The sequence below is a fragment of the Pan troglodytes genome, chromosome 8, assembly GCF_028858775.2.
Source record: "Pan troglodytes isolate AG18354 chromosome 8, NHGRI_mPanTro3-v2.0_pri, whole genome shotgun sequence".
In the NCBI taxonomy this organism is placed as follows: Eukaryota; Metazoa; Chordata; class Mammalia; order Primates; family Hominidae; genus Pan; species Pan troglodytes.
Genome location: NC_072406.2, coordinates 115,663,714 through 115,685,606, shown reverse-complemented (window position 1 = coordinate 115,685,606; position 21,893 = coordinate 115,663,714). Strand labels below are relative to the sequence as shown.

Below are 21,893 nucleotides of genomic sequence, written 5' to 3'. Positions count from 1 at the left end.
GTGCTGCACTGCCCCTCTTCCTTGTACCAGCACTGCTGGGGCCCTGGTGGCCTATCTGTGCCCAACATGTGCAGTTGATCCTTGATGCCTTGAGCTCTCGTAAGCTCGACTCTGGAAGGCACAGGAGGGCCACTGTCCCCGCTCTTGTCGGGTATCCAGACCTAATAGGGAGATCAGATGGACTCACATCTAGAGAAGCTGGAAGGTAATGTAGCCCAAGCTCCTGGGTTCAAATCCCAGCTCCACCAACTGCCAGCTGTGTGACCTTGGGCAGGTTATCAGACCTCTCTCAGCCTCTGTTCCTTATCTACAAAATGGGCACAATAATACCTTCCTTTATATACAAAGAGGATATATGCTGGATCTTTAAAGAGCAGGACAATACATGACTCAAAGCTGCTTATACCACTTCGGTCTCCAAGTGCTTCCGATGGTCAGGAGGAGGAAGGGTCATTTTGAATGAGGGAGGTCTGGGAAAGCTTCCTAATGGAGGGGAGGGTTTGGTGTGGGGCACTGATATAGCTGGCAGAATTTGGGGTAAGCAGAAAGGAAGCACCAGAAAAGCCTCTGAAGCAGAAGGAAAAGCAAGATTTTTTCTTAATCAAAAAGAAATGAAAATCATCAAAGAGGAAGAAATCATGATCGGCAGCCTCAGCTGTTTCCCCCAGCCCAACAGCTGGCTCAGGTTCCTTAAACTAATATTTGCCTCTTGGCCCCTAGCAGCCACAGCTGAGGGTAAATATTGGTTTAGCCTGGGAAGCAGAAGGCCCAGATGGCAGTGTGGTCCTCGGCTGGGGATCACCCATGCTCAGCACCTCCAAGCTGAGGCACACCCTGGATAGGGGACCTGACCTAGGCCCCTATCTCCAGGGGGCCTGGAGAACCCACCCAGCAGCACATGACCCTTGGAAGCCCATCCTGAGAGTCTCCATACAGCTCTCTCCTCAGTAGGCAGGCGTGGGTCTTTTACCAAGACCTGGGAACCTGTGCATGGCAAGGGATGGAATAGAATGCATAAGCCCTCGGGAGCCCCCACCTCATCCCCTCCTAGAACCCTCCCAGACCCAGCCCCACCATTTAGATGTGTTGATAGCCTCCTCCCTCTGACCTTACTCCCAGATCAGCCTGAGAGATCTGGGTTCCAGGTCTGGCCTGGCTGATGAGCAGCTGGGAGAGTTTGGGCAGGCCCCTCCCCATCTCTGGGTCTCATACTTCTCCACTGTCAACCAGCCAGTCCCTCTTACTGAACAACTTGACAGCACAAAAGCTGCTGGAAGCTTTCAGCTCTCATGGCTCTCTCCCCTGTGATGCATACACATACCCACACCTGTGCACACCCCTCACCTCCACAAGTCACCCACTACCTTTCTACCTCATTCCTTCCCCTCCTGGATCTGCTCCCCTACTGACCGCCAATTCCCCACCTCTGCACCTGTGGACACCCCCCTGTCTGACCTAAATTGTTCCTCAACCAATCCATTCTTTTCACCTCACTTAGTTCCTGACTTAAAACTTGTCTCCTACAGGAAGTCCTCCTGGATTGCTCTCTAGCTGCACTCCCCTCCCACACATACACACAGTTTTACTCTTCAGGTCACACTTGATTGCAGAATTGAACTTGGGCCACCTTGCATCAGTTATATGATGTGTCCCCCAGAGAAAACATTATTCCAGAAGAGGGGCTGGGTTTTTTATTCTTCTGTCTCCCACCTGCCCCCGCTTAGTGCCTAGGCAGTGGTAGGCACCAAGGGATGCTCTGGAGCGCCCTGTAAGTGGGCTCTTGGCCCGCCAGCCAAGTCCTGCTGGGACTCACAGCTGCTCTTCCTGAATTGACATTTCTGAGAGGAGCAAGGAGACCTTGAGATACTGGGATAGGAGCTTCTTTTTCCATGTATTAATCACCCCATAAAACCTGTGTTTATTTAGTTGCTGGCGGGTCCTTCTCCCTGGAGGAAGGAAGCTGTTATTCTTGATGATACCAGCCTGGGCTTGGGCCAGGGCGCCCCAAAGAAAGAGGTGATCTGCAGAACTCCAGCATAACAGGGAGGAGGGCCTGCTGGGGCTGTGGCATGGGCACCATAACAGGGAGGAGGGCCTGCTGGGGCCATGGCATGGGCACCATTGTGGGCTTGGATTCTGGTCAGGGCAGGGAGGACCGTCCACTGGGGAGAGACACCAGCCCCTGCCTCCACTCTGTCTGGGGACACAACCCATCCATGGCCTGACCTGCTTACCTACTATGTGCCAGCTACCCTGGGAAGCCTCTGGTCTAAGGAACAAACACAGAGCAGGTAAGGTTGGGAGGGCTTTGACCACAGGCTTCAGACAAAGGGGACAGGGGCAGGCCTGGCAGAAAATCCCCGAAGATCAGACATTGGTTTGGGGGACAGTCACCCCAGGAAAGACTGGCCCAGCCTCAGAGCCACCAAGATGGACAGCGACTTTCTTCAGAAGAGAGACAGCAGCGGGGAGAAGGACACCAAGACCAGGGAAAGCAAGAAGGGTGAGAGGATCTAGGTCAAGGGAGAGAGAAAAGCCCAGAAAGATACAGGTGCAGTAAAGGTGCAGGTGATGGAGAGAGGGAGGGGCGGGAAGTGAGGCGGAGAGGAAAGAGGAGGCAGGGAAGGAAGCTGATTCTGAGGCTACCTGGGGTAGAGGGGAGTATCTCAGAGGACAGGCAGTGAACGAAGGTGGAGAGATCACGCCCACCTCAGGAGATCTCTGGATGAATCTCTGTGTCTCCCTCTCTCTCTTTACCAAAAAAAAAAAATTCAGGAAGAATAAAATGAAGGGATATCTCAATCTGCCAATTGAATTTAGGGGCCATAATCAGTGTTTGAAAATACCCAGGGATTATGGTGATTTACGGCTGGGACGGAATCCGCTGGGGCCTTAGCCTTATCGGGTGTGCAGAGAGGAGCCTGTCAGGAACTCCAAATGCAACTGAAAACACTGTGTGCAAACCCATTTATAGTCACAGGGGGGATGGGGCTGGACCAGGTCAGGCCACCTGGGCTCTGGCCCAGGATGGGCCCTTCAGATTATTCTCCAAGCCCTCCTCAGCCCCTGAGGGTGGGAAGCCCGTCTGGCATGTTCCACTTCATTCCCATGTGCCAGGGCCCTCCTGGAACTTGTAGGCCCAGCCCAAGTCTTCTCTTCCAAGAAGCCCTCCTGGCCTCCATCCTCCCCCACTGACCTCAGCCTCCTCTGACTTCCTGCCTCCTTTTATGTTTAAACCAGCTGGAGGGTAATGGGAAAGGTGTTGCTTTTGGCATCAGAACACCCAGTTCAAGTCCCGGCTCTGCCACATCCCTACATGGGCAAGCCAGGCCTTGCGTGGGCCTCAGTTATCTCCCTGCCAAATGGGGATAAAAAACACTCCCTGTGGGGCCTGCTTCAGAGGGGTTAAATGAGATAACTGGATAGAAACCATCTCGGCAGATGGAAGGCATCCCATGACCACAGCGGTTAGTGATTTACTGGCTTCTCTTGGGTTGTGCCCTGAGCGCTTGCATCGTCTGGAGTGTTTGCTTCATCTCCCTAACTTCCCAATGAGCCTGGGTTATCTGTGGGCAGGGCTGGGTCGCCCTTGGCCCCCACCCACCTGCCGTTTTCTTCATCTAACAACGCATCTGCCCTCCATTCGTCCCCCACCCCGCCCCTGACTACTCTCCCCTACCTACCCTGCAAATATTCCTCCACGTCCTCTGCAGGTCAGGCAGAAGCCTCCACTCTGGAGAGCAGCCCGACTGAGTGAGACGTGGATTCTTCCCCATCTTGCAGGGAAGTGGACATATGGACGGACCAAGGCTCTGCGATGCTCAGTACTGAGAGAAGCACCAGCACCACTTGGTGGCACACAAAGATGGAGAGAAGAATTCCGCCCAGGAAGGTTTCAGGGAGGAGGGGGCTTTGGGTCTGGCCTTGAAGCCAGAGTGGGGACTGTGAGGGAGGCCACTTTTTGCTTAGGGAAAAGCAAGAATGTTGCCCCACTGCCTTCACCTGCCCACCCCTCAACAAGACTGTGGCTTTCTCAGGAGCAGAGACTTTGTCTTCCACCATGTGGTTAAGTCCTGGGCTAAGTCAAAGACTTCACAACCATTATACAGGTGGGAAGCCTGAGGCTCAGGCAGAAGTGGTCAGCTTAGAGCTCAAACTCAAGCGCTGGGACTCCAGTGCCTTGAAGTGTGGGGCCCTGAGGATACCAGAGCAGCACCAAGGCATTCACTTGAGCCCTGAGTGAAGAACTGTCCTCCCCAGAATGGGTGGGGACGAATGACAGCCACTGACCCCCTACTGTGCATCAGCTGCTCCTCAAAGAACCCCGAGAAAGCATTTAGCCCCACGTTACAGATGAAGAAACTGAGGCCCCACACCTAGTACAGCGTGAGGCTAGGATCTGCCGGTCTCTGTAGCTCAGGGACATGAACGCTGCCCTTTCTGCCCCCGGCTGCAGGCACACCCCTTTCACAGAGAAAATGCAAAGCACCTGGGCTCCCTTCTTCAGTCGCTGAGACCCAAAACTGCCCAGTTCCAGGCTCTTAACATGTCATTGTGAATGCAGAAACACTTTTGTTGAGGTGAAAAACAGAAAGTTCCCAAACTACTAGCTAATAAAAACAGCTTCCTGATGTTTGGAACTCAACAAACAGGCTTCTGACTCATTTCTTTGTTTTTAACTATCACTGACTTTTTGCTCAAAAGTGTTGTGGACAGAAGAACTTCACTGTTTCTAGGCTCTGAAGTCAGAAAGGGAAAAAAAAAAAAGGTTTTCAACCACCTTCATGGCCTCTTTCTCTGCAGGGAGAGGCGGATAGAGATGGGAGACGAAGGAAAAAGTGTTGCTTGAGCATATACTTGGTACCCGAGACTGTGCTGGGCACTTTACTCACAGCCTCCTTGATGGAACTTAATCTTCCCACCAACCCATTTCACAGCTGAGGAAGCTGAGGCTTGCACAGCCTCTGCCTGGAGACAAAGCCAGTTTGCCGATGGCCTGATTTGTACCCAGAGTCTACGTGTGCGCACATGCACTTGAGTGCCTGTGCACAAGGAGAGCCAGGTGGGAAGGATCCTGGGCTGGGAGTCAGGTGACCTGAGTTCTAGTCCTACCTTAACCACCAACTTACTGTGTGACCCTAGGAAGTCGGAGATTCTCCTGTCCTCTTCCGGCCCCAGTACTTGTGCCATTGCAGGGAAGCCTGGCCCCTGAGCGTGCCAGGCTGCTTCCCGAGGCTCCTCCTCCTTGCTCTCTCACTGTCCTCAAAGAGCCTAACTTACGCTGGGGGCCAGGGAGCAGCCAAGAGTCTTAGCTCCCCCAGTGCCTTCTGCCCCTGGATCCTACCCTTTTATCCAACATCCCTGCAAAAGGCACTGGGGTGGGCTTGGAACCCCATCTCCTGGAAGGCTGCAAAGCCCAGGGGCTGACAGCTGGCTTTAGAGCTGGAGACTCAGGGCTGGCTCTACCCTTCAATGGCCATGGCTCCTGGGACCATGATGCAACCTCCCTGGACTTGAGTTTCTGCCCAATAAAGGGGTCTCCCTCCCAGGGTTGCTATGAGAACAGGCAAGAATCAAGTGCCTTGCACATAGTAAGTGTTCTATGAACTGTGGTTGTGATGATTAATTTAATTACTTCCGGGGGTGGTGGTCTTTGAGGTCACCATTTATGATTGTGAAGGTTGCATACTGCCCAAGGCACCATCTGAGAGGCTGCAGAGAGCAGAAATCACACCCAGGTTCCACTGCAAAGCCACGGGCCTGGAGGAAAGGAGTTCTCTGCAGTTCATGCCAAGGTTCCCAGGGCTGCCCCGGTTCCCCTTGGCACCAGTCAGAGAGGGGTCCCTACGCCTGATGGGATTGAACAGTGCCAGGCTGCAGTGCCCAGAGGCTGAGGGGTGTCCCCTGCACCAAGGGGCTGGAGGGGCAGGCACTCACCAAGCAGCTGGACGCCCCGCGTGAGGCCGTAGACGTCCACCAGGGCCCAGAGCGGGTCGGCCGTGCGGACCCCGCTGAAGAACAGCATAACAGCCGAGTCGTTGATGCGGTGGAAGACACGGCCCTTCTTGTCCACCCAGAATGCGATGATGTTGCCCTCATTGGCAAACTCCTCAGGCAGCGCCTTGGCCCAGAAGCCACTCTGGGACACCAGGTCGGGGCAGGCGTACTTGGGCAGCGAGTCAGGGTGGATGCGGGACGGGTCCTTGCTAGTGAAGCCCAGCCGCAGGGCCCCGCTCCAGCAGCACTGCTTCTTGGTGATCTGGGTGGCAGGGGGTGGCCTCAGCCCACCCTCTCCCACTTGGTCAATCAGACCAAGGGCAGCCTCCCTGCGGTGGACTCCCTGGAGCATCCCACAGCAGCCTGCCCACCATTCCAGCACAGTTCCCTCCCAGGAGCCCTCCCTGCTGGGAAGACAGCAAGGGGTTCCCACGGCCACCGCCCTCCCGGTTCCTTCCTTGTCACACAGGGAGGTTGAGAAAGGCATAAGGAAGAGGGAAGAGGGTCGCCAGAGAGGAAAGGCAGGGGCAGGGTGTGGTGCTGGGGGTGGCAGCAGGGTGTGGTGCTGGGGGTGGCAGCAGGCAGCGGCTGAGGGGCAGAGTCCAGAGGCCCAGGGGATGCCATGAGGGGAGCAGGAAGCAGGAGGCGGGGGCGGGGGCAGGGGGCAGGCCCACCTTCAGCCTGACTTGCTCGTAGATGAGGACCGGGCGGTTGCTGAAGGTGATGGCGTTGCAGAAGCTGGCCTGCCTCTTGACAGCCTTGTGGCTGAGGTCCATGAGGATCTGGGAGCCCTTGGTGTGCGGGTGGAAGAGCAGCGGTGTGGCTGGGAGCCCCCCGCTGGGCAGCACCGCCGGACAGTGCTTCTGCTTGTGGTGGCATCGGTGAGAAGTGACGGGGAAGGGGCCCCCGATAGAGTCTGCAAAGGAACAGGCCACGGTGTCAGAGAACTTGGTGGGTCCAAGAGCCAGACCAGAGTCCCCTAGGGAAGGGCAGAGGCTGGGCATGACCAGAAGTCACCCAGAGCCCAGTTCTTCCACCACTGCCACCACCCCTTGCCACCATCCTTCTGCCACCATCTCTCACCATCTCCCACTCCACCATCTGCCACCATGCTCTACTGGTTCACTATCCACCACTTCTCCCCTCGGCCTTCTCCATCACCTCCCACCCCCACCCTCTCCCACCTCCTCTCCCCACTAGTATTTACCACCCTCTGCCTCTCACCACCTACCATGGTAGCACATCGCCTTTACTACCACCCTCTACCACCACTCACTGGCACTCTACCATCCTTGGTTTGTTTATTTATTTTATTCAATAAATATTTATGACATATCTGCTGAATACCAAGCTCTGTCCTGAGCACTGGAGACACAGACATGAAACATACATGGATCCTGTCCTCGGGGCTGTCACTAACTGGCTCTGTGACCTTGGGGAAGACAACACTTCCCTCTCTGGCACAATGGGCGGCCTCTACTCTGTGGCTCCAAGACAAGTCTCAGCAGCACAGGCAGCATTAATTAATACACAGCCTCAGGGGCTGGGGACTCTGGTGGGGCCCCCAAGATCCATGCCCAAGTAGAGCCCGCCTGTCCTGTCATTGTGGGGAAACAGAACCGTGAAGAATGGAGAAGAGGGTGGAGCCGTAGAAAGCCACAAAATGTGACAGAGGCCTTCTGGGATGTTTCAAATTTTGGTCCTCCAAGGCAGGAATTTAATGATGCAAAGAGCTCGGCATTGGGCCTGCCTCCCCAGACCCTTTCACTCCCTAGAGGAGGAGGAGCAGCTTCCAGGAAGGAGATGGAAGACAGGAAGAAAAGGGAGAGGGAGAGGCCCAGCCCTCTGTGTTGGCTTTGGTCTGCATCCCTCTGTACCACTTTGCATCTCCAATCCCCGCTTCTCCAGAGGCCCCAGACAGCAGTCTCCGAAGCCCCAGGCCAGCCAGACACCCTGTGCATGAGCCCCCGGGTCTCTCTAGAGCAGCTTCCTGCCTGCCAGGCTCACTAGGAGGGGGTGGCATGAGGAGGAGTTCACCTTGTCCTCACCAAGGAGACAAGACGGGAACGGCTGGGCAGCGCAAGAGCTTTGGAAGCGGTCAGGCTATGAGGGCTGGAAATGCTCAGAAGAGACCCAGACAGTCTGGAAAGGCTGCCTGGAAGAAGCTGAATGGCCTCTGGATAGTGCAGAGGAGGGGAAGCCATTTCAGGGAAGGGGACAGTTGGGGCAAAGGGCAGAGAGTGGCACTGGCTACAGGTGCCCTGCCTGGAAAAGATGCCCACTGGGCTCAGGCCAGCCTCAGACACAGCTTGACTCTTGGTTTCATAAAATATGTGCTGGTGAAAGGCTAGCTGTTGAGGTTCACATCTAGAGGTAGAAATGGAAGCATAAGAGAAAAATCACCCCTGCTGTGTGGGTGGCTAACACACCGTGGTGCATCTACTCAATGGAATACTACTCGGCAGTAAAGCGCAATGAACTACCGATATGAATAACAACATAGGTGAATTTCAAAATAATGATGTGAGTGAAATTAGCCTGTTAAAAACAAAGCAATACACGATTCATGGAGCAACTGCAGGGCTTCCATTCCCTTCAAAACCCTTCCTCTCCTGCCATTTTTTATCAAATTCTAGAAAGTGCAAATGAAGCTGTAGTGATCAAAAGCAGATAAGTGGCCCAGGCACCACGGCTCACGCCTGTAATCTCAGCACTTTGGGAGGCCGAAGAGGGTGGATTACCTGAGGTCAGGAGTTCGAGACCAGCCTGGGCAATATGGTGAAACCCCATCTCTACTAAAAATACAAAAATTAGCTGGGCGTGGTGGCAGGCACCCGTAGTCCCAGCTACTCGGGAGGCTGAGGCAGGAGAATCACTTGAACCCAGAAGGTGGAGGTTGCAGTGAGCCAAGATCGTCCCACTGCATTCCAGGCTGGGCGACAGAGCAAGACTCCGTCTCAAAACAAAAACAAAAACAAAAAACAAAACAAGACAAAAAAACAAAAACAGATAAGTGAATGCCTGCGATGGTGGGGGGAGAGAGGCAGGATTACCAAGGAGCACAAGGTGACATTTGGCAGTGTGGCTGTGTTCCTTATCTTTTTTTTTAATGGGTGGTTTTCAGTGGTCTGTGTGTTCCTTATCTTGATGTGGTAATGATTTCATGGGGGTACACTATGTCAAAACTCATCAAATTGGACACTTTAAACATGTGCAATTTAGTGTATGTCAATTACACCTCCACGAAGCAGTTTTTAAAACCCTGCTGAGCCCAGCTGCTGATGACAGCCTTTCCTTTGGGGTTCCCCCTCCCCAGCCTCTACTCAGAATCCACGGAGCAACTGCAGGGCCACCAATCCCTTCAAAATGCTTCCTCTTCTTCCCACCCATCCTGCTTGACGTCCTGGGGCCCTGGGTAAAGGCACAGAAAACACTGACTCTGGGCAAATACAGTGGAGACAAAGGGGCCAGAGACCCAGCTCCTGGAAGGACATTCCCCAAGGCCTCCCTTCCAGAGAGGACCCCTGCCAATCCCAGTGTTGGGTAGGGGGTTGAGGGTGGGGCTGGGGCAGCACAGGCCCAGCACCCTGGCTGGCAGCACAACAGACAAAGGAGGTGGGGCCAGGAGGACTCTGGTCCAGGGGCACCATGTGCACCCAGGCATGTGGGCTCCAAAAGACACACTCACGGGCATACACGTACACCTGTGAGCATGCGAAAGTAATCCCAACCCTAGGCCGTTCATCCTCTCCCGTATCCCTGAGACCAGGAACCACACACTTACACACACACGTAGTCATGTACACATGGATGTGAAAAACAATACATACAAAACACATGCCTATCACACATGGGTCATATGCATCAAATAATAGTGGCAGTCATTTGCCAAGCTCTGAACTAGTTTTACATACACTTACTGGTTTCACTCTTACGGCAAACTTACTATCAACCAATTTACAGGTGACAAATATGTGCCTCAGGGAGATTAAGTGGCTTGCCCAGGGTCACAGAACCAGTAAGAAAGGGACATAAGAGCCACACCCAGCAATCTGACTGCAAGGCCTTTGTTATTGGCCATTAAGCATTAAGAGGCCAGGTGCAGTGGCTCACACCTGTAATCCCAGCACTTTGGGAGGCCAAGGCAGGAGGATCACTTGAGACCTAGGAGTTGGAGACCGGCTTGGGGAACAAAAGCAAGACCTCATCTCTATAAAAAATTTAAAAATTAGCTGAATGTGGTGGTGCTTGCCTGTACTGAGTCCCAGTAGTCCCAGCTACTCAGGAGGCTGAGGCAGGAGGATCCTTGAGCCCAGGGGCTGAAAGCTGCAGTGAGTCATGATCATGCCACTTCATTCCAACCTGGGTGAGAGTGAGACTTTGTCTCAAAAAAATTAAAAGGCATTAACAGCCAAGAATTCATGGATTTGGTGTGCTGGATAAATTTTTAAAATGCAAATTAAAAAATACTCATAACCTATAAACGAAGAAAAAAAAAGGTTCCTTCAGGCTGGGCACAGTGGCTCACACCTGTAATCTCAGCACTTTGGGAGGCTGAGGCAGGCGGATCACTTGAGGTGAGGAGTTCGAGACCAGCCTGGCCAACACAGTGAAACCCTGTCTCTACTAAAAATACAAAAATTACCCGGGCAGGGTGGCACATACCTGTAATCCCAGCCACTTGGGAGGCTGAGGCACAAGGATTGCTTAAACCCAGGAGGCAGAGGGTTGCAGTGAGCCGAGACAGCACCACTGCACTCCAGCCTGGGCAACAGAGCAAGACTCTGTCTCAAACAAAAAAAAAAAAAAAGAAAGAAAGAAAAGAAACAAAGTTTCCTTCATGTACCACCCAAAACCATCTCATGTAGCACACAGGGCAATACATGGCATTCTATTATGTTGTCTCTATGATACATATATGTATATGTATGCCACCAAAACACAGAAATGTAAACCATGTCCTCAGCCCTCCTACATTCCTGTTGGGACACGACACAACCTGGAAAGCCAGTGTTGAGAATGGTTTGGCAGTTTCTCATGAAGTGAAAAATGCCTAACATATGTCCCAGCACTCACACTTCCAGGCATTTCCCCACAAGAAATGAAAACATGTCCACACAATGACCTGTACACAAACGTACAGCAGCTTTATTCATAATAACCCTGAACTAGAAACAACTCAAACGTCCTTCAGCTGGTGAGCAGTTAAAAATGTGGCAGCTCCATGCAATCACTACTCTGCAATAAAAAGGAACATAACCACTGATATACACTAAAAAAATGGCTCTCAAAAGTATGCTACGTGAAAGAAGCCAGATGCAAAGGGCTGTATGCTGTACGATTCCATCCGTATGATATTTTGGAAAAGGCAAAACTAGAGAGAGACAGAGATCAGTAGGTATCAGAGAAGGAGAGCAGGGGAGAGATTTGACTACAAAGAGGCAGGAAGGAAGTTTTTATGGCGATAGAAATGTTCCATATCTTAGCCTGGACAACACCATGAGACCTCATCTCGTTGTACAGATAAAAATAAAAAATTAGCCAGGCATGGTGTCTCGCACCTGTAATCCCAGCTACTTGGGAGGCTGAAGCGCAAGGATGGCTTGAGCCCAGGAATTTGAGATTGCAGTGAGCTATGATAGCACCACTGCACTTCAGCCTGGGTGACAGAGCATGATTCTGTCTCTAAAAAAAAAGAAAAGAAAGAAATAATGTTCCATATCTTGAGACTGGGGTAGTGGTTACACAACTTGTACATTGTCAAAACTCACAAAACTACACACTCGAAAAGGATGAGTTTTACTATATACGTATTATACCTCAATTTAAAAGCTACAACTGGCTGGGTGCGGTGGCTCAGGTCTGTAATCCCAGCACTTTGGGAGGCCAAGGCAGGCTGATCACATGAGCCCAGGAGTTCGAGACCAGCCTGGGCAACATGGCAAAACCCCTTCTCTACAAAAAAACTACAAAACTTAGCCAGACATGGTGGTGTACACCTGCAGTCCCAGCTGCTCAGGTGACTAAGGTGGGAGGATCACTTGACCCTGGAAAGTTGCAGGGAGCCGTGAGAGCACCATTGCACTCTATCCTGGGCAATAGAGCAAGACCCTGTCTCAAACAAAAAATTAAATTTAAAAGTAAAATCTATAATACAACTAACAAGTCACATCTTCATTCAGACGGAGAGAAGAGAGGCTGCACTTTCTCACCACCACAGCACCCCCATCAGCTCACCCTGGGCAGTGCCTAGGATGTGGCCATCTACCAGAAGAGCCCCAGTGCTTAGTTGGGCCTGTCACCCTAACCCTTAAGTTCCTTCCACAGCTGTGAAACAGAACGGGGGTTCCCTGCCCCAGGTATGGAGAGAGAGCACTTTGTAGCTGCAAAGCCCCACCCACTGACTACCGTGCCTGTCTTCTGCCAGGCCCGGCCCGGCCTGAGCAGCTGTCCTCAGCCCCTTCTGTCTGTACTCAGCTCGCTGTGTGATCATCGCCCACTGAGCCACCTCTGGGGAGACCACTTGAAAAGCCTCTCTGGTGTGCTGGGCATCTCCTGCCATGGACTGTGGGCTCCTGTCACGTGGCAGGCCCCAGCTGCCCTCCTGACCTGCCCCTCCCTGTTCCTGGCTCCAGGGGAGCCCCTGAGCACCCCTCACCCCATCTACCAATCCTGCCTCAGGAATAAGCACCCCTGGGTTCTGTCCTCTCCTGTCCACCCTGCGGCTACAGCCCTAACTCAGGCCTCACCACTCTTCTAAACCAGGGCTGGGGCCGCGATGCGCTGTGCCCAGCACTCCTCTAGGGGGCGCTGTTCTCATGGACTATGAGTGTCCAATGTGCAGCCTTCATCAGGGTGACCCCCCTCCTACCCCACTGCAGTGTCCCTGCTCCTGCTACCCCCTCCTCCACCCTGGCATTAAAATCTTGGGGGCAGGGAGTGGGGTGGCGAGCAGAAAGCAAAATGAGAATGAACTTTGGACATAGCTCTGATGCCAAGGGTCCAGAGGGGGCAGCTGGAGGTGGGGCTTCCCCCCTACACTATGTAACAGGGTCCCTCCCAGCACTGGGACTATGACCCTTTAAAGTCCCTATTCTACGAATGAAGGAGTTGGATTCGGAATGGTTAAGCAACTCACTTGTGGTCACACAGCAGTCATGTGGCAGAACTGGGACTTGAACCCTGGTCTTCCAAAGCCATGTCTGGGGTCCTTTACCCTACTCAGCCTGTGGTACTAGAGCTCCTTTTCCCCATGAGTCCAAGACAGCAGGCAATTCGGGGAAGGCTGTGTGCAGGAGGGGCTGGGCAGCCCGGGCTAGGGGAGCAGCTGCAGCAAAGTGCCTCAAAATGGGGGGGGGGGGGGGCGTGTGGGCTGCACAACTGCTCCACAGAGGCACACACAACTGGATGGAGCCCCAGTTGTGCCACGTGGCTCTCAGCAGAGCTCCCAGGGAGGGCCCTCAAGTGACAGGTTTACAGGCTTCTTGGGAGCCCCAGTGGGGGCACCCTCCTCAGGCGAGGCTGCTGCTGACACGGTGGAAACTCCCCCGACAGCCCCATTCCTCCTGGGCATTTATGAGCTGCCAGACACAAGCCTGGCCAGCTCTCCGGGTGACCCTCAGCTGGCAGACCACATTCCTGCCTCTCAGCGGGGTCCCAGGGCAGACGCCTGGACACACATACCCTCCGGAGTGACCTCCCCATGGCCCCCACCAAGCTCTGCCCCAGAACCACTGGCAGAGCCCCAGATGCCCTAGGCTGGGCTCAGCTGGGCTGCCAAGGAGAGATGGGGGGGAGCTCACCACCCCAGCCAAGAGCAGAGGCACTGATACTGATGACAGTGCCCAGCCTCTCATGGCTTCAAGGGCAGTGTCTTGATTTATGCCCCCAATGCCACTCTGGCACAGATCCTCTGAAGTTAGGTTTACACATTGAGTGAGGAGCCCAGATCTGAACCCAGGGCTGGCTGCCTCCAAACCTAGCAGCTCTGTCACTAACTGTAAGACCTTGGGAGCCTCACTTTCCTCATCTGTAAAATGGGGTCATGGCAGGCCTTCATGGGATTCTTGTGAGGATTAAAATAGATGGTGTTTGTAAAACTCAGTAGGTAGTTGCTATTATTATTATTATTACTATTTATATCATTCTGCTTTCCTATCCCCACACCTTTGCTCAAGCCATTCCCTCTGCCTCACCTGTGCCTCTCCAAACCCCACCCATCTTTCAAGGCCCAGCTGAAGCCCACTGCATCCAAGATCATCTTGTTCTGAACCTGTGGTCCTGAATACCAGTGCTGGCATCATCATCTTCATCCAAGAGACAGTCTCATCTCACTTTCTGGGCGGTGGGGCGAGGCACAGAGAATGAGTATTGGAGGCAAGAGGCCCTGGGTTCAAACCCTGACCAGGCCACAGACTTGCTGTGTGACTTTGGACAAGTTGCTTCACCTCTCTGGACCTTGATTTATTTCTCTGTAAAATGAAGCTCATCATAGCTGCCCTGCCCACCTCTCTAGGCTGTAGTGAGGCCCCGGTAAGTTTATAGATGTGAAAGAATTTTGCAAACTTTAACACTTGATCGCAACATAAGGTCTTTTTAAAAAATATAAAAGCAAACATAACTACTGCAGGAAATGATCGGCTCATTTCAGTCCAATGGGAGACTAGGAACTTCAGTCTTATTTTACCCCAAACGTCCTAATCTCAGATTGCCAGGGTGGTCCTGATATGGACTCGTTTAACTGCATTAACTGAACAGGGCTCCCTCTGGGGGAAAGGATTTAGGAGAATGGTTGGAAAGCTGGGGATGCCTTACTCCTGGTGGGAGAAGGACAGGTGGGGATGGAACTTGGGGGACAGAGATGATCGTAAAACTGGGCAGAATTAAACTTCTTTGGGTTCCCTAAAGGGGCCTCCACCTCCCACACCTGTCTTTGATTTCCAGGCTTGGCCCAGGCCCATTTCTGTGCTGGGAATCTTTCCTTCCTCCTTCCCACCTATATATCTGCCTTTCTCATGCATCCTTTGGACGTAGATTTTTCCCAGAAGTCTCTCTGACCCCCAGACTAGGTTAGGGGCCTTACTATGGACCTTTGAGGACCCCATCAGCCCCGTAACAGAGGACGCATCACCAAGCAGCCTTTCCCAATCCTGGTTCTTACACAAGATTAAGCCCAGATAACCCGAGGCACTTGTTGTATGCAATGCATTGACTTGTCTCTTCTGCATCCAGAATGATTTTGGTTCTATGCCATGCTCAGGAGAGTTGAGAAGTCACTCCCATCAGCTTCCGTGTTCTGCAGAGTAGCACTGCACTGGGAAAGGCTGCAAGGTTATTTGTGCCTGTCTTTCCCCCTGATGGACTGTGAGCCTCCCTAGGGCAGAGACCACGTTCTTTTTTTGTTTGTTTGTTTGTTTTGAGACGGAGTCTGGCTCGGTCACCCAGGGTGGAGTGTCGTGGCGTGATCTTGGCTCACTGCAACCTCCGCCTCCCAGGTTCAAGTGATTCTCCTGCCTCGGCCTCCTGAGTAGCTGGGATTACAGGCGCGAGCCACCACGCCTGGCTAATTTTTGTATTTTTAGTAGAGATGGGGTTTTACTATGTTGGTCAGGCTGGTCTCAAACTCCTGACCTCATGATCTGCCCGCCTAGGCCTCCCAAAATGCTGGGATTACAGGCGTAAGCCATGGTGCCCAGAGCCATTGTCTTTTTTACTACTGTATCCCTATAGCCTAGTTCACAGCATATAGCAGGTCCTCAATAAAAGTTACTGAATGAATTGCTAGTGTTTGATTCTTCTATCTACTGATGAATTGGCAGGAGTTCAGGCAGCACCCACTTCGTGCCTTGCCCTTTCTGGTGTCCGGTGGAGAAATTAGAAAAAGAAAGGAATAAAGGGAGCAGCTCCCTTCCCTGCCTAGCATGCCTGACTACAGCCCTGCCTGCTCAAGAACCTTCAATAGCTCCTCACTTGCCAGCAGTAGAAAAGAAGCAGATAAGGAAGGCCATGAGGGTTGATTCTTTCTTGTGTATCAAATGCTGCAGCATTTGCCCTTCATACACAACCTGATCACACCCTCCAATCCCTGCAAGGCAGGTGTCTATGGGAACAGCCTCTAAAATGGCCCCAACAATCCCTGCATCCACCTCTTGGCATTCAGGCCCTTGTGTGACCCCTTCCCCTTAAGCGTGGGTTGGGCCTAACAAGTAGCTTCGAATGAATAGAATACAGAGGAAGTGGCTGGTGCAGTGGCTCATGCCTGTAATCCCAGCACTTTGGGAGGCCAAGGTGGGCAGATTACCTGAGGTCAGGAGATCGAGACCAGCCTGGCCAACATGATAAAACCCCGTCTCTACTAAAAATACAAAAAAATTAGCCAGGTATGGTGGCGGGCACCTGTAATCCCAGCTACTTGGGAGGCTGAGGCAGAAGAATTGCTTGAATCCAGGAGGTGGAGGTTGCAGTGAGCTGAGATCACACCACTGCACTCTAGCCTGGGTGAGAAGAGTGAGACTCTGTCTCAAAAAAAAAAAAAAAAAAAAAAAAGAATACAGAGGAAGTAATGGAATGTCACACCCAAGACTGGGTTATAAAAAGACTGTGGCTCCCATCTTGGTTACTCTCTTGCCTCTCCTGAATTGCTCCCTTGGGGGGAAGCCAGCTGCCACGGTGTGGGGCCACCCCATGGAGAAGCCCCTGTGGCAAGGGACCAAGGACTGCCCATAGCCACGTGAGTAAGCTTGGCAAGCCTTCCGATGCAGCCACAGCCAACAATGTGATTGCAACCTCATGACAGACATGAAGCCGGAGGCACCTAGCTAAACAGTGCAGAGATTCCTGAGCCACAGAAACTGGGAGATCATTAAATGTTTGTTGTTTTAAGCTGCTAAGTTTTGGAATAATTTGTTAAGCAGCAATAGATGACTAAAACAGTATCAATAGTCCCATTTCACAGATAAGGAAACAGAGGCTCTGAGAGGCAATAACTTGCCCAAGGTCACATAGCTGGTAAGTGGCGGAGCTGGGCTCTGAACTCAGATCTGTCGCACTGGTGCAGAGGTTCCTCCACGGGCTCCAGCTAGCTAACTGGCATGCTCAGTCCCCTCTCTCCTCCTAAGTTAGTTTCTCCATGAACACCGCAGCCCCTGTGCATGCCCAGGGTGGGGGCCATGTTAGCACCCTGGCACCTCCCACAGAGTTCCTGGCATGCGAACGGCAGGTCCTGCTGCTCCCTAGAAGATGAATGAACTCATCATGACAGGGTGGGTGAAAGAAAGTGGCAGGCAACGGTTAAGACTGGCACCTTCATAGTCAAGTTAATCCCCAACTGAGCTTCCTGCTCTCACTCACTCTGCAACATCCCCATCCTGACATTTCTAGCAGCCAGAGGTTATACAGCTGTGCCTCCCAATTCCTCACTACTCTGGGAGAAGGACCAGTCCTCCTCCTCTCCCTCTTGTGTCACACCTCAAGATTCCAGGAGGGGACTCCAAATGTTAATTCTTCAGGGCTCAGCTCCCAATCCCTGCCCCTGTCCTTCCAGTATCTCCCCAAAGCCCCCCAGGCCAGGCCTGGAGAATGAGGGGAAGTGCAGCCCAGTAACATCAGCATCCCTAGCTCCCCATATCAAATCCATAGTCATGTATGTGTACATGCGTGCACACACACAGATGGCACGTGTGCCTCATGGCAGACACAACCAATGTGCAGGGCTGGGGGACAGAGGCAGCAGGTGAGTGTGTATGTGTGTGTGCATGTGTGTATGTGTGTGTGCGTGTGTTTATGTGTGCACTTGTGTGTGTACGTGTGCATGTGTGTGTGCATTGTGTATATGTGTGCATGTGCATATGTGTATATATGTGTGTGCATGTACGTGTGTGCATGTGTGTAATGTGTGCATGCACATGTGTGCTGTGTGTGCGTGCACGTGTGTGTGTGCATATGTGTACATGTGTGTGTGTGTGCGCACATATGTGTGTGCATGCACTGGCAAGCACACACAGACCTAGAGGAGCCTCCACAAAAACCTTCATAAAAGCACACTCTGTGGAGTGCTTACTATGTACCAGGTGTACTGCCCTTAGCGTCCACTGGCTCACTTAATCCTTCCTACAACTCTATAAGGTAAAACTTACCCTTCCCAATTTACAGAAGTGGACGCTGAGATGCAGACAGATGAAGGTACTGACCCAAAGTCACACAGCCAGCAAGAGCAGAACAGGATTCAAACTCTCACCGAGAACACCTGCTCTGCCTTCCCTTCCTTTCCAAATACTGCCTGGCCTCACTGCCCAGCCCTGGCCTCACCTCCCTGATGGCTCCCCCACCTACCCCTCAGGCCACCTTCAGCTCCAACTGCCCTGCCGTCCAGCAGGCAAGGGCCTCTGTCCACCCCACACTCTTCCCCGCTACCCACTGACCCAGCATCTGCTGGGAGCCACTGCGTGCCAGGCGCCAGGCTGAGGTAAGGGAATGCAGAGCTAGAGTGACTGGATGCCCACCTTCCTGGAGCCTACAGGCACGAGCGGGGTGTGGGGATGTGCACCTTCAAGCTCCGGAGCTCCCCTTGGTCTAAGCCCCCACAGCTGCTGCCGGGAGATAGGCAGCTACCTCTGCTAATCTTGGGTTTCACAAGGCCACTGGATGCCTTCTCCGCTGCTGCCTGCTTGAGGATTAAGGAACCCAAGAACGGTAAGTGGGGGACCGGCTGCAGAAGGAACAAGTCCTGGCTTCCCCACTGAGGCGCCAGCTGTGTGGCCTCAGTTAGCCATTTCCCTTTCCTGGCCACAGCATCTCCCTCTGTGACAGGAGGGGGTGGGAGCCAATGTCTCGGGTCCCTGTACGCCAGCATCCTCTGACACTCAGGCTTGTTAAATCCAGAGACTAACCTGAGGGTGACATGTATGTCTGGGTGCAGGTGCGTGTGTCACCCACACATCAGCCGTCAGCAAGGGGTCCATTCCTTGCCCTGAGGGAGCATTGAAGGGAGGTGAAGGAGGAAGGAGGGGGAAAGGAAGAAGAGAGGACGGCAGAGGCGAGATGAGGGGGACCTCCCAGTGTCACTGCTGCCTCCCTCTTCGCACTACCCTTCCCGCCCCTGTCAGCCTGCTCTCAAGACCAGGAGCAGCTCTGGAAACCTACCGAATGGAAGAGATCAAGCGTGTAACCACTAAAACCATTTTCCAAATGGGAATTCATTTCCCCATGGGTCTCCTGCCAGGCTGGTCCCAGAGGAGCCCGACTCCTCACCACCAGCCCCACTACACACACACACACACACACACACACACACACACACAGGCATGGCACAGGCACAGAGTACCACAGATGTGGCTGCCCCCGCATGGAAACACAGGCACGGCAACACACAGTCTTTTCAATCCACAGTAAGAGACACATCACACAGGTACACAGAGATCTAAAACACAGATACACATCTGTTGACATCAGAAGCTCAAAGAGCCAAAACACGTCCACAAACAAAACACACAATTAGATAACCCCCGACACACATACAGAGTCCTGGGTCCTCCTGTCATCCTCCCCTCACTCACTTTAACGCAGCAATCCAAAATGTTTGGCCTGAATCAAGCCGAAAGTCCAAGGCCCTAAAGAAAATACAATCAGCCAAGCACGGTGGCTCACACCTGTAATCCCAGCACTTTGGGAGGCCGACACAGGTGGATCACGAGGTCAGGAATTCAAGACCAGCCTGACCAACATGGTGAAACCCCGTCTCTACTAAAAATACAAAAAATTAGCTGGGCATGGTGGTGGGTGCCTGTGATCCCAGCTACTCGGGAGGCTGAGGCAGAGAATTGCTTGAACTCAGGAGGCAGAGTTTGCAGTGAGCTGAGATCGTGCCACTGCACTCCAATCTGGGTGGCAGAGAGAGACTATGTCTCAAAAAAAGAAAAGAAAAGAAAAGAAAAGATAATACAATCAAGGACCATTTCAATGTGTCTTCAGGAGCCCAGCTACAGGCTACGGCACCCCTAGGAAGGAGCAAACCCCTGCGTCTCCCGCTGGCCCCAGCTCATTTCCCAGAAGAAGGTGAAACCAGAGCCGCTGGGGCAGCCAGGGCGTGTGTACAGGTGTGGGCACACATGGGTGTGGATGCATGAGGACGCATATGCAAGGGTTCTGATGGGGGTGGAGGTTGGCTGTGTGGACACAGGCAAACACTCCCTCTCCAGACCTTCCAACTCCTGTCCCCTCTGCTTGTGCAATGGCAAAGGCCCAGGGCCAGCATAAGGGAGGCCCCGCCTGGGAGGGCGGTCCTGGCAAAAGGGTGGAGGTCAAGGCAGATGTGGCATTTGATGAGCACTCACTGATGGCCACCTAGCCTGGATGCCCAATTCCTAGAGTTCTCAGAGCACCGCAAGTGATCCTCCTGCCCCCAGGGAAATGGGACAAATGAGAGGGAGGGAATATGACCTTGGGCCCAGGTTGCCTTTCCAAGCCCTCTTGATTTTCCCCATGTTGAGTTCTCTGCTCACATGATTCATGTAATCCTCACAATAATCTTGTTTTCTTTTTTTCTTGGGACGAGGTCTCACTATATTATCCAGGCTGGTCTCGAACTCCTGGGCTCAAGCAATCCTCCCACCTCAGCCTCCAAGGTGTCTGGGATTGCAGGCGTGAACCATCGGGCCTGGCCTGCACAGCAATCTTAGAAGGAGGGTGCTATTACTAGCCTCATTGACAGGTGAGAAAACTGAGGCTCGGGAAGACATTTGCCTTCCTTACAAAACATATCTACCCACTCCCAGAGCATGAGCTAAGGTGGTCTCACCCTCTAGGCAGCCTGTGCTCCAGGCAGCTGGAGGACAGTGTACTATGTCCTGAGTCTGCTCTGAGAGCCTCTCTGTCCTTCCCAGACCACAGGCTTGCCCAAGTCTGACTCCAGTGGAAAATGCCAGTCGGCTCCAGACCCTCTGCCAACAGGCCCCGCCGGGGCCAGCAAGCCCTGAGAAGAGCCCCCACCCCACAGACGGGCAAGGCCAGGCTCAGGTCAGCCCAATCCAACTCTCCGGCCAAGGCCCAGGCCACTGGCAGTGCCCCTGGCCTGGCTCCGGATTATGTGTCTTCCAGGGCCTTCCATCTGTCACTTAGCCCTCCAAACCCAGGATGGAATTCATTTCCTTTTAAGAGAGCCAATGATTTGCTTTTCCTACATCTTTCCCTGTCTTTTTTCTTTTTTAATTAGAAATTACTCTCCCAAAGTCCAGAGCCTGGAAGGGAGAAGCCACCTGGTCACCAGTTCCGGCTGCGGCTGCCCACACGCTCCTGCCACCACCCTCCTTCCTTCCTGAGCCTCTCCCAGGCTCCTCAGTGCCCACTGGACTCGGCAGATGGACACTGTCCCACCTCCTAATACCCCATCCAAGCAGGGAGCAGGGTACATAGGGGAGTGCGTCAGGGACTCCCCAAGGTCAGCCTATTCTGTTCTGGCTGGTTTGTAAAGGACCCCAGTTCCCAGGGCCCAGGGAAGACACACAAGTCCCTGGGAAGGCTTCTCCGGGTCTGCTGCCACATCGGCCATGGCGCTCCCAAGACGACAGTACTAGAGCTAGGGGAACAAGAGGACAGGGTTTGGAGCAAGCAGGAGCTCTGCAAATGGGGAGCCAGCCAGTGGCCCCCCTCTCTTTAACCCCTCCAGCTCCATGCTGTGGGTCTGTCTGACTGTGGACGTGACCTGCAGGGCTCAGAAGTTCTCTGGCCTCCCCCACAGAGCACACACTTGGAGAAGCGAGGTCAGGCGCTGTGGGGTGCTGTCACTTGCACACCCGTGTGCTTAGGCACAAGCCGGCACAGGTGCACACCCACGGGCACCTTCGGTGCCTACTCACGAGCACAGACACACATGCACACTCAGCACACATGTGAGTGCCCAC

General features: G+C 53.2%; 1 protein-coding gene across 4 annotated transcripts in view; it reads right to left on the bottom strand.

The window, feature by feature from the left end:
* NEURL1 (neuralized E3 ubiquitin protein ligase 1) overlaps window positions 1–21,893 on the bottom strand; it is a 99,178-nt gene that overhangs the window by 15,114 nt on the left and 62,171 nt on the right. For 3 of the 4 annotated variants that reach the window (XM_024346613.3, XM_063782082.1, XM_024346614.3), the window contains 2 exons: window positions 6,672–6,913; window positions 5,938–6,259 (listed from right to left, as the gene is read on the bottom strand). In XM_024346613.3, coding sequence (XP_024202381.1) covers window positions 5,938–6,259; window positions 6,672–6,913 — 564 coding nt within the window. Of the gene's footprint in view, window positions 1–5,937; window positions 6,260–6,671; window positions 6,914–10,249; window positions 10,360–21,893 lie in introns of those variants that run through there. The other variant, XM_063782083.1, reaches the window with a different exon arrangement.